The sequence below is a fragment of the Ptychodera flava genome, chromosome 17, assembly GCF_041260155.1.
Source record: "Ptychodera flava strain L36383 chromosome 17, AS_Pfla_20210202, whole genome shotgun sequence".
NCBI classification, from domain to species: Eukaryota; Metazoa; Hemichordata; class Enteropneusta; family Ptychoderidae; genus Ptychodera; species Ptychodera flava.
The window spans coordinates 7017762-7030114 of record NC_091944.1 but is presented as its reverse complement, the minus strand read 5'-3'; the positions used below and the strand labels follow the sequence as shown (position 1 = coordinate 7030114).

General features: G+C 36.8%; 1 protein-coding gene across 1 annotated transcript in view; it reads right to left on the bottom strand.

Moving 5' to 3' along the window:
- The window catches only part of LOC139116607 (gamma-aminobutyric acid type B receptor subunit 2-like), a 32195-nt gene that overhangs the window by 17286 nt on the left and 2556 nt on the right, over positions 1-12353 (bottom strand). The window contains exons 3-6 of the mRNA XM_070679203.1: positions 11784-11951; positions 11164-11268; positions 10284-10349; positions 8086-8283 (exon numbers count right to left, since the gene is read on the bottom strand). Of these exons, the coding sequence (XP_070535304.1) occupies positions 8086-8283; positions 10284-10349; positions 11164-11268; positions 11784-11951 (537 nt within the window). The remainder of the gene's footprint in view (positions 1-8085; positions 8284-10283; positions 10350-11163; positions 11269-11783; positions 11952-12353) is intronic.

Genomic DNA, 12353 nt, shown 5'->3' with positions numbered 1-12353 from the left:
TTTAATTTTGATTTTTTCGAGGTAAAATTGGATTAAAAAAGGTGTATAATAATGACTTTATTCCCAAAATACCGGGATTTATGTCCGAGTACATTTTTAATAGAAATAAGGGGAAAAGGAACATTTTCAATGCCAAAATAGTTACCATGGCAACTTGAAACATTAAAATAAGTCTGGTTTTTGTGTTCTCTGACCCGAATTCCCCCACTAGGTAATTTTCATATCAATCAAAGTAACTTTTCATGGGATATTAGAAAAATTGATATTTTCAACCCCTAAAATGGTTACCATGGAAACATGGGGCAGTGAAATCGATATCATATTTGGTCTTTTCGACCCAAAATACCCTAACTGTGAAATTTTCACGGAAATTGAACCTATTATTATTCACGTTATTATTTCTATATAATACTTATATTAATTATTATTATTATTATTATTATTATTATTATTATTACAAGTTTAGGGGCTATAAGTATTATATAGAAATCTAATAATAGTTCATTGAGGCTGTGTGGGAATTCTGATAAAGAGGTGTTGTATATTTTAATTTTGTCAATAGGGGTGACTTCCCATTGATGTACGTGCAGCGCAGTTTTCTTGCATCAAAAGTCTCTCTCTCTCTCTCTATCTCTCTCTCTCTCTCTCTCTCTCTCTCTCTCTCTCTCTCTCTCTCTCTCTCTCTCTCTCTCTCTCTCCTATGAAAAAGATTTCCAATATAAATAACTGTCTCTCTCTCTCTCTCTCTCTCTCTCCTCTCTCTCTCTCTCTCTCTCTCTCTCTCTCTCTCTCTCTCTCTCTCTCTCTCTCTTCTCTCTCTCTCTCTCTCTCTCTCTCTCTCTCTCTCTCTCTCTCTCTCTCTCTCTCTCTCTCTCTCTCTCTCTCTCTCTCTCTCTCTCTCTCTCGCATGGCAGTGAAATAGCCATGCTGCGACCACCGAACGAACATTTTCCATACATTAGGGGTAACATTAAAAGTTCATTATATAAATCTAACCAGTGTAGTCTGGCAGTGTAGTCTGGTAGTCGCGTTCTTCTCTGTTGGAACATGCGCGCGCCCTTCAGAGGCGCGACGCGATTCCCAGAGCATGCGCAATTGAGAGTGCATGCGCGTGACAGTAGAACGTCTCGTGCTATCGTGTCGTTAGCTTAAAAAATGATGGAATGTCAACAGAAACTGGAATTACTGCAGAGAATACTTTTCAGGATATCACATGTGAGTGTCTAAGGTACCAAGTAGGACGTTTAGGAAATCCTTTCAGAAACTTCACGCCGCCTGTGGCCATTTTGTGGAGTATAAGCTTATAAGCTTACGTAACTACAGCGTAAACAGTATTTCTACTTTACATATTGCCGGAACATATGCGATGGAAATGTTTGCGTTTCACGTCGTTCAATTATTCAGATGGAAATGCCGCTCTCTACTCCAAACTTTGAAAAAACAGGGTGACAGACTTTGGAATGCTAACTGTTGAATAACAATGACGTAATTTAATGGGAAGACATTTGTATTCGAGCACGGCTACAGTACAGTTTTTGATTCGAGAACTCTCATCATGTTGGATTCACTGAATTCGAAACAGTCAGTTCTATGCTCAACAATCCAGAGGGTGAGTCGAACTCTTTCCTATGTCCATGTAGAACTTGTACAAAAATAAGGGAATCCACACTGTGACAGGCCTTTGGCGAATCAATAAATGCGTTTTTCACCAAGCTGAAAGGTGGAAATATTAATTATTTTGTAGCACGTCAGTAGTTTGATATGACTAACGCCTTTCACAATAATACTGGCTATTCCATTGAGCATCGTGCTACAGGTCAAAATCTTATTCCCCTGGTTGATATACATATGTAGAGATTTTTATAGACACTATTCTATAGCTATTTACATTTCTTTATCACTTTTTGCGGTTTTGCGGTTTCCTGTTTTTTGTTAGCCGATTAGCCGGCACACGCCAAAACGACTAGTCTTTGCGGTTTTCTATAATTTTGAGTTGGCACGCGCCAAACGATTAGTCTATCGCGCTCGTATTTCTGGGCACGTCTAGTCTCACCATTTCCTCCCAGTGCGGACGCAGATACCCGAGACGCGCAAAATCGATTTTCCTTCGTGGGTGGTATGGAACGCGAAAATTTCAAAAAAAATCACTAAATCTAGCGCTACACATTGTAAAGAAATGTCGCCTGTAGTTCATCGAGAATTCAACTTATGTTAATTATAACTAGGCGAATTGAAAGATAAATAGTTAGATTTACCAAATCGTACATTATTTAGTGTCTTATTAGTTTATATCGCTGAAAAATCGCGAAGTCAAAATGTTGTCTCGTGCGTTTTGACAGAAAATGCAACTCATTCACTCCTGAATTTTCCGGTCATGCTCATTACATGTTTCTTCTCCAAGTTAGATTTTGTCACTGTCCTTTTACACAGACATCCAACTTAAACGCTATGCCCTCAGTTTTGGCGATAAGGCCGTGAGACGGAAATGTTAACTTAAAATAGCACTGACAGGTACAGGTAGTCCTTGCAAATCCCTAAAATAACAGCTAAAGCGCATGCGTGAAGGTTGCCCTCTAGCGACGATACTCATTGTAGCGTTTCTCAAATATAATTTTTACTATAACCCAAACGGGATTCGAACCCCCACACACTCACAGCAACATCGCCTAGCTGCTAGGCCTCACACAAAACCAGTCGGCTACCGTTTACCGTTTCTCATCCTGAACTTTTGCGCCGGAGAAAGTATCTCCCCTATAAAAGTGCAGAAAATTAAGCATAAAAATCGAGGCGATTCACTGAAGCCTTGTATCTCTAAAGTGGCCAATATAAATTTACTAAAAAAACATAAATGAACTATTACTGATTGTCACTGATTTTTCTGAAATGCACACTTGCATATTGAGCCAGAAAGGGAAAAAATTACAAGTATCACAGCTTCAAGGCTATACCTGAGTTCAGTTATTTTAACAATTATTGTTCTAAAAGTACGGTTATGCGATTTACCTAAACTAAAATACGTATTTTTTATAAATCTTATACAATTTGATGCAATAAGTATCTTATAACAATACAACAACAATAGGCCCTATAAACTTTATTTTAACTCTATAGCCATGATAGGTATACGCCTCTTTTCACAAGGGTCAAACACAAAGAAAACTTATACACAGAAGACAGAGTACAGGATGATAACAACAACATTACAACACAAACAGGTTTCATATAAAAGTGTCAAAAAGGCTTTGTCGACCTCTGACACTTGTACAACTTCTTATTGCTGAAGGCAAATTGTTGTACAGGTAATTACTCAAAAAGACTGCTTAAATAATTCGGTTCTAGCAAATGTAACTTGTAGAGCTTTATTACCAATAAATCTTAAAATCTTTGTGGATCTTTGTACTTCGTTGTTATATCCCGGATGTATGGAGGAGACTGGCCACAACATACCCTTGTAAACAGACACTATTAGGTTGTACTTATAGCGATGGGATAGCAGATACCATTGTAGAAGTGTAAACATTTCAATGGATGAGGTACCAATGTCACAATTCAAAATCAGTCACATTGCCCGCTTTAAAAGACAGTTCAAGTGATCCATATCCTTTTGACTACAACAACCCCAAATACCGAGACCATAATCAAAATATGGTAAAATGAAACTGTCATAAAATTGACGCCTTGCTGAAACTGGTCAAAATGCTTAAATTCTGGCAAGAAGATACAGATTACTCTTTATTTTTTCACAATACTATCAACATGTAATGTTTATGATAAATGACTCTGAATCTTCCACACCAAACAGCTTTTCGCTTTCTACATTTTCAATATCACTGTCACCCATCTTATAATGGAACTTCATTTTCAACAAAAATTCATAAAATTGCAGCAAATCTAGATTGTAATAATGATTAATGTCTTTAATGGCAATAAATCATTGTTGTAATGACATGTCAAAAAGAAATTTAAATGTTTCAGTCTTGTCACGCATAACGTTCACTGGCCGTCAGTCCATGGTGATGTTGATCTGAAAGAATAAGTTCACACCACTTATTGATATGCATGCACCCCTTGACTACCTATGGCGCCGGATATATCCGGCGCCATATTGAATTACCATATACCTAGAGTGCCGGAAATATCCGGCACAGTTAAATAGGCGTATTTGCTTCGTTTTTGTCGCTAAAAATCCCGTAATTTCGGCGTCGGAAGGCAGCGCGACTAAGATTGATGTATTCCGATCTGGCCTGAATGTGATTGCGCCCCCGTATGTCCGAGTATGGCCAAAATCCGGAAGCAAATGTCGTGACCCATGACCTCGACCCTGAAAGGTCAGGCTGATCACAGAAGCGTCGCGCTGATTGTTTACAGTTTTCAGAAGTACGGACGATCGCGAAGATGTTCATGGTTTGTTTTTTTAATGAAATGAAATGTTTATTTATTGAAAACAAATGATTTATATGTAAATATGTTCTATTAACAGCAATATTCGTGAATGAAACTAGAGGAAATACAATTTTTTACTATAAGCCAGTGAAATTTTATAGCAGCCATATTAACATTATGACTGGTCACATGACTGGTCATATGTTTGGTCATGTGATATGTTGTTCCCTAAAATGTATTTTTAAATATTGTGAATTATTTTTTGATAAATCATAACCATTTTAGATGCATATTTCTGCAAGGAAGACATAAAGCAGGTGTTTACAAATATAAAATGTGTTGATTTTTCAAATACAGAATCATGTCAGATGCTGATGTTTGTGGTTCATTACTCTGCCTTTTGTGAGAAAAATCTTAAATAGGTACATCTATAAATAAAGTAAAGGGTAGTTATTATTACATATATGTAAAGACAATGCCATGAAAATTGCAACTGTATTCAAATTTGCGTCATTTTATGGATTCAAAACACGTCCTGATGCTTCAAATATTCATATTCTTTGCCAACTCTGGTCACATGATGTGTCATGTGATCAGTCACGTGACCTGGAAATACAAAACTTATGTATGAAAAAGTGGGAAATTTCATGCTGATTCAGAAAATATATGGTTTATTGGTACTTACTTAATTTTTACTCTAAGCAGTGTTCATGCAATTACCACACCCAAGATTTTATCAATATTTACATAAGGGGCCTGGTATATAGGAATACATTGGCCTTGGTAGTCAAGGGGTTAAAAACCAGCAAATTTATCATTTATTATACATGTGTTTTAAAAGTATTTGTCAATGATTATTTATCAAGTCCTCAGTCAATTGTTAGGACAATTTAGTGCGTAAATTGTACAAAGAATGACACTCTTTGAAAATTATCACTTCAATGGATAAACATGCATGATATATTAACAGATATCAGTAGCAGATACTGTTATATAAAACAGGATTTTCACAAAACATCCTTCCATATCAGCTGTTCTGTGGAATCGTCCGACTGAAATGCTCTCATTTGTTTCTGATAGGATCTCATCTCACAAACTTAATGCACATCCTATGTGAACTCCCAATAGACTCCCTATACTTGATATGAACTTCAGCCTAATTAGTATACAGCATCGCCCTCTAGACTATCATTTTCTCTTATGTGTACAGGTGAAACTAAAAAATGGTCACTGCTATGGCTAAAGACGCGGGTCATAGGAAGGGGACTTTGTTTTTTTCATGTTTAATACTACGTCACATTGTAAACACTCAGAGAAAAATCAAGAAGAATCGGAAATCGTACCCAAAAATGCAAGAAAATCGTTATTGACGATAAACTATAACAGGTATGGATTCAGAGACGTATTGGAAGCCATCGATGCTGGTTATTGAGTAAACTATAGCTTTTTGACAGGAAAATCCGACTCCGAACTCGGCTGTACGTGCGTATAGCGGCTATTCCATTTATGTTTCTAGGGCCCATAATGCATACCAAAGCGGCCATCGCCGTATATCGAACAGCAAGTGACTGTGGCTCGAGGGTAACTTGCACTGTATTGTTTTTGAAATTCCGCGACGGTAAGCGACAGAAGATTGTCAACTTAATGCTTCCCTAACAAATAACTGGATTAAACGACCGTGATACTAAATATGAATATTGTGAACGAAGTTATCATCAATTATATCGCCTGGAAAGTTAATGTACTTCCGGTTTTCAGGTGTCTGCATTTCATACGCTATCGTACTGTCAAATGACCTCCTCCAGAAGCGATATTCACAAAATCTATTCCTATACATAAACTGTTACGGAAATTACCAAAATTGTTCAAGATAAGGCCGTGAGACGAAAATGTTAACATCAGAAAGCAGGACATAATACCGACAACTTTCTCCTAACGATGCAATCCACTATCGTCAGCAATGTCAATTTTCTTTGGGCATATTTACATTATTTAGAGGAGGATTACTGCATGAACGGTCAATTTTGATCGGAGACCAGTATTCTTAAAATAAGATTACTTAAAATATTCGATCTCAAACTTACTTGGCGAAATTAAACGAAAATTTGGAGAGCTCCACCTACCTGAACCGTCACCCAGTCAGTCTGATGTTGCTCTGAAGCGCACGTCAGGACCCTTGGCAACGATGGAATTTGGCATAAGCATGCTTAGCAACAACGGAAAATCGCATATCTGCGTCCGCACTGTCCGGTTGGTTAGTAACCGCAGTTTAATTGACAGCCGATTCTTTATATGTAGGTAAATTGTTGCAATAAGTGTTTCCTACGACGTTCGCACAAGTGAGAGCCCTATACTATGTCAAGTAGGGCAGTATTAAACGTGATATCTTGTAATATTTCCCCTTGTCTTGGCCTGCTGGGTTTTTAAAAAGTGTTTAAAGGTATACAGGCACCATGTTCAAATTAAGCCGTTGCTACCATATTTTAAAAAAATTAATTTTAGATACTAGTAGAATTAATTTTATCACAAAATTAATTTGTAGGCATAAACTTAATTCGATGAATGCCAAGTTAGTAATATACTACATAACACTTATTTGAGATGACTGCATGAAAACAAATTAAAAATGCTTGAAAAATTATTTCTGGTCTATATAAAATTAATTCTAACACACTAAAATTAACGGAAAACATAATTTTGACCAGAATGGCCCCAATATACATTATCTTTATTATTATACACCTGCGTCTGCAATCTTTGGAGTTTTCTTCGTACAGTAAATTTCGGTATCAGAGGACGCAGAGTCCAATAACTTTGCCGCGGAGTACAATAACTTTTGGTGTTATTGGACGCTATTTGACATTTGACCTCAAAACACCATTACGTCAATGCGGGGAAATACTTCTAAACATTGGGTACTTCACAACGTTAGTAGTGGTGAATCAAAAGCCTGTGAATTCGGGTGAAATTATGCTGCCGGCCTACAATTTCTCACACGTACACTGCGCTACGCGGTTTGAAATTTCGTTCTGTGCGCTTAGCGGACGCGCTCAACGCGTTCTCAGTTTGCTCGCGATCGCTCAGTGCAGTGCGGGACGGTCATCCCCAAAAAGGCTTTAATTTTGATTTTTTCGAGGTAAAATTGGATTTAAAAAGGTGTATAATTATAAGGTTATTCCCAAAATACTGGGATTTATGTCCGAGTACATTTTTAATAGGAATAAGGGAAAAAGGAACATTTTCAATGCCAAAATAGTTACCATGGCAACTTGAAACATTAAAATAAGTCTGGTTTTTGTGTTCTCTGACCCGAATTCCCCCACTAAATAATTTTCATATCAATCAAAGTAACTTTTCATGGAATATTGGAAAAATTGATATTTTCAACCCCTAAAATGGTTACCATGGAAACATGGGGCAGTGAAATCGATATCATATTTGGTCTTTTCGACCCAAAATACCCTAATTGTGAAATTTTCACGGAAATTGAACCTATTATTATTCGCGTTATTATTTCTATATAATACTTATATTAATTATTATTAAAATGTTCATTGTTTAAGAAACTACCTGCACTTTAAAATTCTACAAGCCTAATTCTACAAAATTCTACAAGCTTAATTTGTCTATGTAACGTGTTGGTGACTTAAATCTGCCATTACCAGTACGCCATTGGCATACAGTGATCGAACGTATACTTACTGGAAACTCTCTCATCGCTCCCTTCCTGGTAACTATGTTCTGATCATTTATCGACGTCAAGATGGACCCATCTACAACTTGTAATATCCGACCTGTATCACATGAAGAATCTGATCCTAGAAAGGCCTGGAGCCCAGACACGATTGATGCCCTCAGTAACCACACATAGCGTGACCCGTAAAACCCGTTCTTGTAAGCCTTCAAACGAACATATGAAGCTAGTCAGAGAGGGGAATGCCTAGTATCGTATGTATGTATCAGATAGACAATCTCTTAGATAGCTGAGTATGAATTGGTGTGACCAGATTTTCTTTTTGTCCGCGAGAGGGCGGGAAAATTCTAATCTCAGACTGGTTCACTTTGCTGTATAGGCAGAGAGCAGTAACTTAAAATTTGCAAAATCTTCGTAAATATTGCAAGTTTATGTAAGCCAAAACCTGTACAGACAAAAATCTGTTGTGATAGATGTTCTAAAACAGATTTCACAAACAGCAACGATTTCTGTATCTCTTTCCATTATACGTCATACCTACTTTCAATACCTGTACAAAAGACTCTCTCCCTGTCTCTGTCCCTCTGTATCTGTCTGTCTTTCTCTCTTTCTCCCTTCCTCTGTCTCTGTCTCTGTCTCTGTCTCTCTCTCTGTCTTTCTCTCTATATATCTTAATATATATATATATATATATATATATATATATAAATATATACAATATATACAATTAACTGCCTGTCTATGTTATACATATGTATACATGTGTGAGTAATACGTATTCATGATTTACACAATGATATAGTTTTCCTATTATGTGCAATTGCTAAATACACACCTCTGTGTCTGTCTGTCTTTCTCTCTCTCCCTTCCTCTGTCTCTGTCTCTCTCTCTGTCTCTCTCTCTCTCTGTTCTTTCTCTATATATATCTTATATATATATATATATATATAAATATATATATATAATATATATACAATATATACAATTAACTGCCTGTCTATGTTATACGTATGTATACATGTGTGAGTAATACGTATTCATAATTTACACAATGATATAGTTTTCCTATTATGTGAAACTGCTACATACATCGACTTGATTATTTAGCCTTTTATAACAGAATCTAGCGCCGTACACGAAGGCTTGAAGAAGGTAACAGCACTGTAACTTGGTTAGCTCTGTTCGGTCTGCTCCTCTCAAGAGTGACGACGCAGTTTAAGTGGAGCAATTTGAGTAGAACAATTTAAGATTCAACATCTTCTGTAACACAGTTGAATGTTTGACTCCTTAAGTTGGCTTGCATAATTTTTACTCCTTAGCAAGCACTTTGCATGTCTTCTGTTCAGTACAAATGCTGTGCTCTGAACGACAATCATCACAATGATAAGAAAGAGCACGTTTCCTCTCTGCCTTTCCACTTCTTACGAATAAATATTCAACAGACAAGCGCAATCAGGCGAGGGGATACTGGTACACAAAAAACACTCATTTTTACACTCAGAAATTGTTCCGGACCTCCCTCTATAGCGTTTAATTTCTATTGTACATATACTAGTCTATCGGGTCTGTATCTATCACTCTAGAATGAAAGGCTATTGACAGCGTGTTGAAATTATCACCTTTTTATCCATGATTTAATAAATTGGGATAATTGTGTAGAGGTGAAAACATTTTCGAAATTTACAAAAATTGAAATCCATTATGTTTGATCAATGAGAGTTATCAATTTGTTACCGGGGGTATTATTAATCTTTATAAACATACAGTTTCCATGGATATTTTTCAAGATGTGATGATTAAATTGTAAAGACTGTCGAACAATTCTGTAGAAGTTTCAGGGTTTAGCGTAGTCGAGAACAATGAATAAAAAGATTAAAAGTGAATCTCGGGAGATTACCAGTCAATTGTCGTCGTTGAAAGGAAGCGTGCACAGATTGTTTTGTCACTGCCATGGGTTCATGCCTCGGTCTCATTTTATAAATTGCAGAGCAAGCCAGTTTAGGGGAAACACGGGTCGTTTCAAGAACGCCGTGAGTTCGCTCAAGGTTCAAATTTAAAAGACATCGATTCGGTTTATGATGTTTGTGGCAGAGTCGTAGTTTGAAATATCGTTCGACAATGTCAAATCGAATAGAACTTGAAAGTTTAAATTGAGTCAATTTGACGCCTTGGTGGGACGTATCCAAATGAAATGAATAGCACTTACCTGACAGAATAGTTCAACGGCCAATTCGATAGAACCTTCGTAAACAATTATCCTAGAATCTGCTGCCTGTGGGTATTAGAGACGATCCTGTTACAAAACTTACTCGTCTTGAACGTACATCATCACTTATGAGAAACGAGCTCACTTGGCTAAAAAGCCCTTTGGATGATATTTAGTCTTTCCTCTTGGTTCTTTGAATATAATGTTCAACACATACAAGGAATGTATAAGAAGTAAGGAAAATGTAACACCTCTCTCTCTCTCTCTCTCTCTCTCTCCTCTCTCTCTCTCTCTCTCTCTCTCTCTCTCTCTCACTGTTAAGAATCAATTCGTTTATCTTTTCATAAATTAACGGACAGATAAAAGAGTACAGTCGTAGAAGTCAAGCACAATGTTGCAGAGAACACTTATAAATCAGTGTCCCAGAACACGTTACAATAGACGTTTTAGCATCATACTGGGGAATGACATCTATCAGAATAAGAGAACATTTTGTGCTCGAAACTGAATTACGCAACATATAAATCAACTTGTTAAGGTTGATTCTATGATCTGTATTTAGCTTTAATATTGGTGATACAGTATGCCACCTTTTTCAAAGAATCAGCAGATGATATGCAGAGCGTGCGCCGACTCGACCAACGAACAAAGCAATGTCCACAGTGCAGGCTACGAGTGTTAATATTGTTGTTAGTCAAAACTATCATCACATAAATTGATATTGCAACAACGTTAACCGGGGCCAGACGTAAGAAGTATTATATCAGACGATAAGTGGGGAAATGCAATTCTGCAATAGTACACGCTTATAAATTCTTAGATCTATCACTGCAGTCAGTGAGTAAAAATGAGAGGCAAACTTAGGCAACATATTACCTACCGACAACTCGGTGATCACGTCTTGAGAGCTGCCCTTCAGAAACGACTTCATCAAAGTTGTGTTAATACTGTTTTCCAGGGTCTTTTCCTGAAGATCCTTTGCAATCTGGAACGGAAATCACATTTATACTTTCTGAAGATGTCTAGGTCACTGCGATGTTGCGATAATAGACGAATGATTTTGGTGCTATTGCTCGTTGCTGCAGTTAGCATTTCCCCGTCGATGAATCAATTTACGATATTACAAGGAATACTATTCAAATCAGCCTTTAGAACACAAATCAAGTTTGCAATAATTTCCTTGTCTATACTGTTTGTGTGAACTAGTTGTGAAACCCATGGAGTAAAGAAAATTTTACAACATCATGTTTTAGTGAAAATCAAAATATCAAGTTTCACCCATTGAGTTATAACACAGTTTACTAAACTTATAACGGTTGATGCAAATTTCAAATATCAGTAAACTTTAGGGGATTCGTATCTCTCATTACTACCTTTCCAAGGTGACCTCCGATTATATTCTATATTGTGTAAGCTAATAGCCTCCAGTTTCCTCACTGAAAATGTGAGCTGCTTGTGTTTCTAGTCGTGTGCTAACTTTAATTCAAGAAGTACACCGACCTTAAAATGTTCATCGGTGTCTTGGTAAATAATCGATATCATGTGCCAATCAAAGAGCTTCAGCACTTGTATTCGTCCATTATTGTGTAAGATATCAGAACCGATAATCCGGGTTACCAGTTGGGTGCCAGCGTTGGATAGAAGGGCTGAAGGGGAGCGTGTTTCCATCTTGTCACGTGAAATGTTTTTACGTATCGAAGAAAATAATTGATTTATATCATACAGTCATTATTCAAAAATATATATGGACATGAAGCGTAATCATATCTTTGAAAAACGACAAATTTGAAATTTTATCCTTTTATCAGAGTTACTGAAAGAAAATCTAACACTGAAACTTTCTTGAGCATTATTGCAGTATACTGTATTTTACAAAAAGCTATTGTTTTTCTTTTTCATTAATCTGACATGACCAAAATATCACGCGATCCTCATACTGTTGTGTATAGTCATTCGAGTCATTCGGTAACATAACACTTGTGCCCGCACTGATATCAGTCTGATGTATGGTCATAATAAGTGACGCTGTGAAGTAGGGAGAAATTTAGAAGGTGTGAGATAAAACGTCCC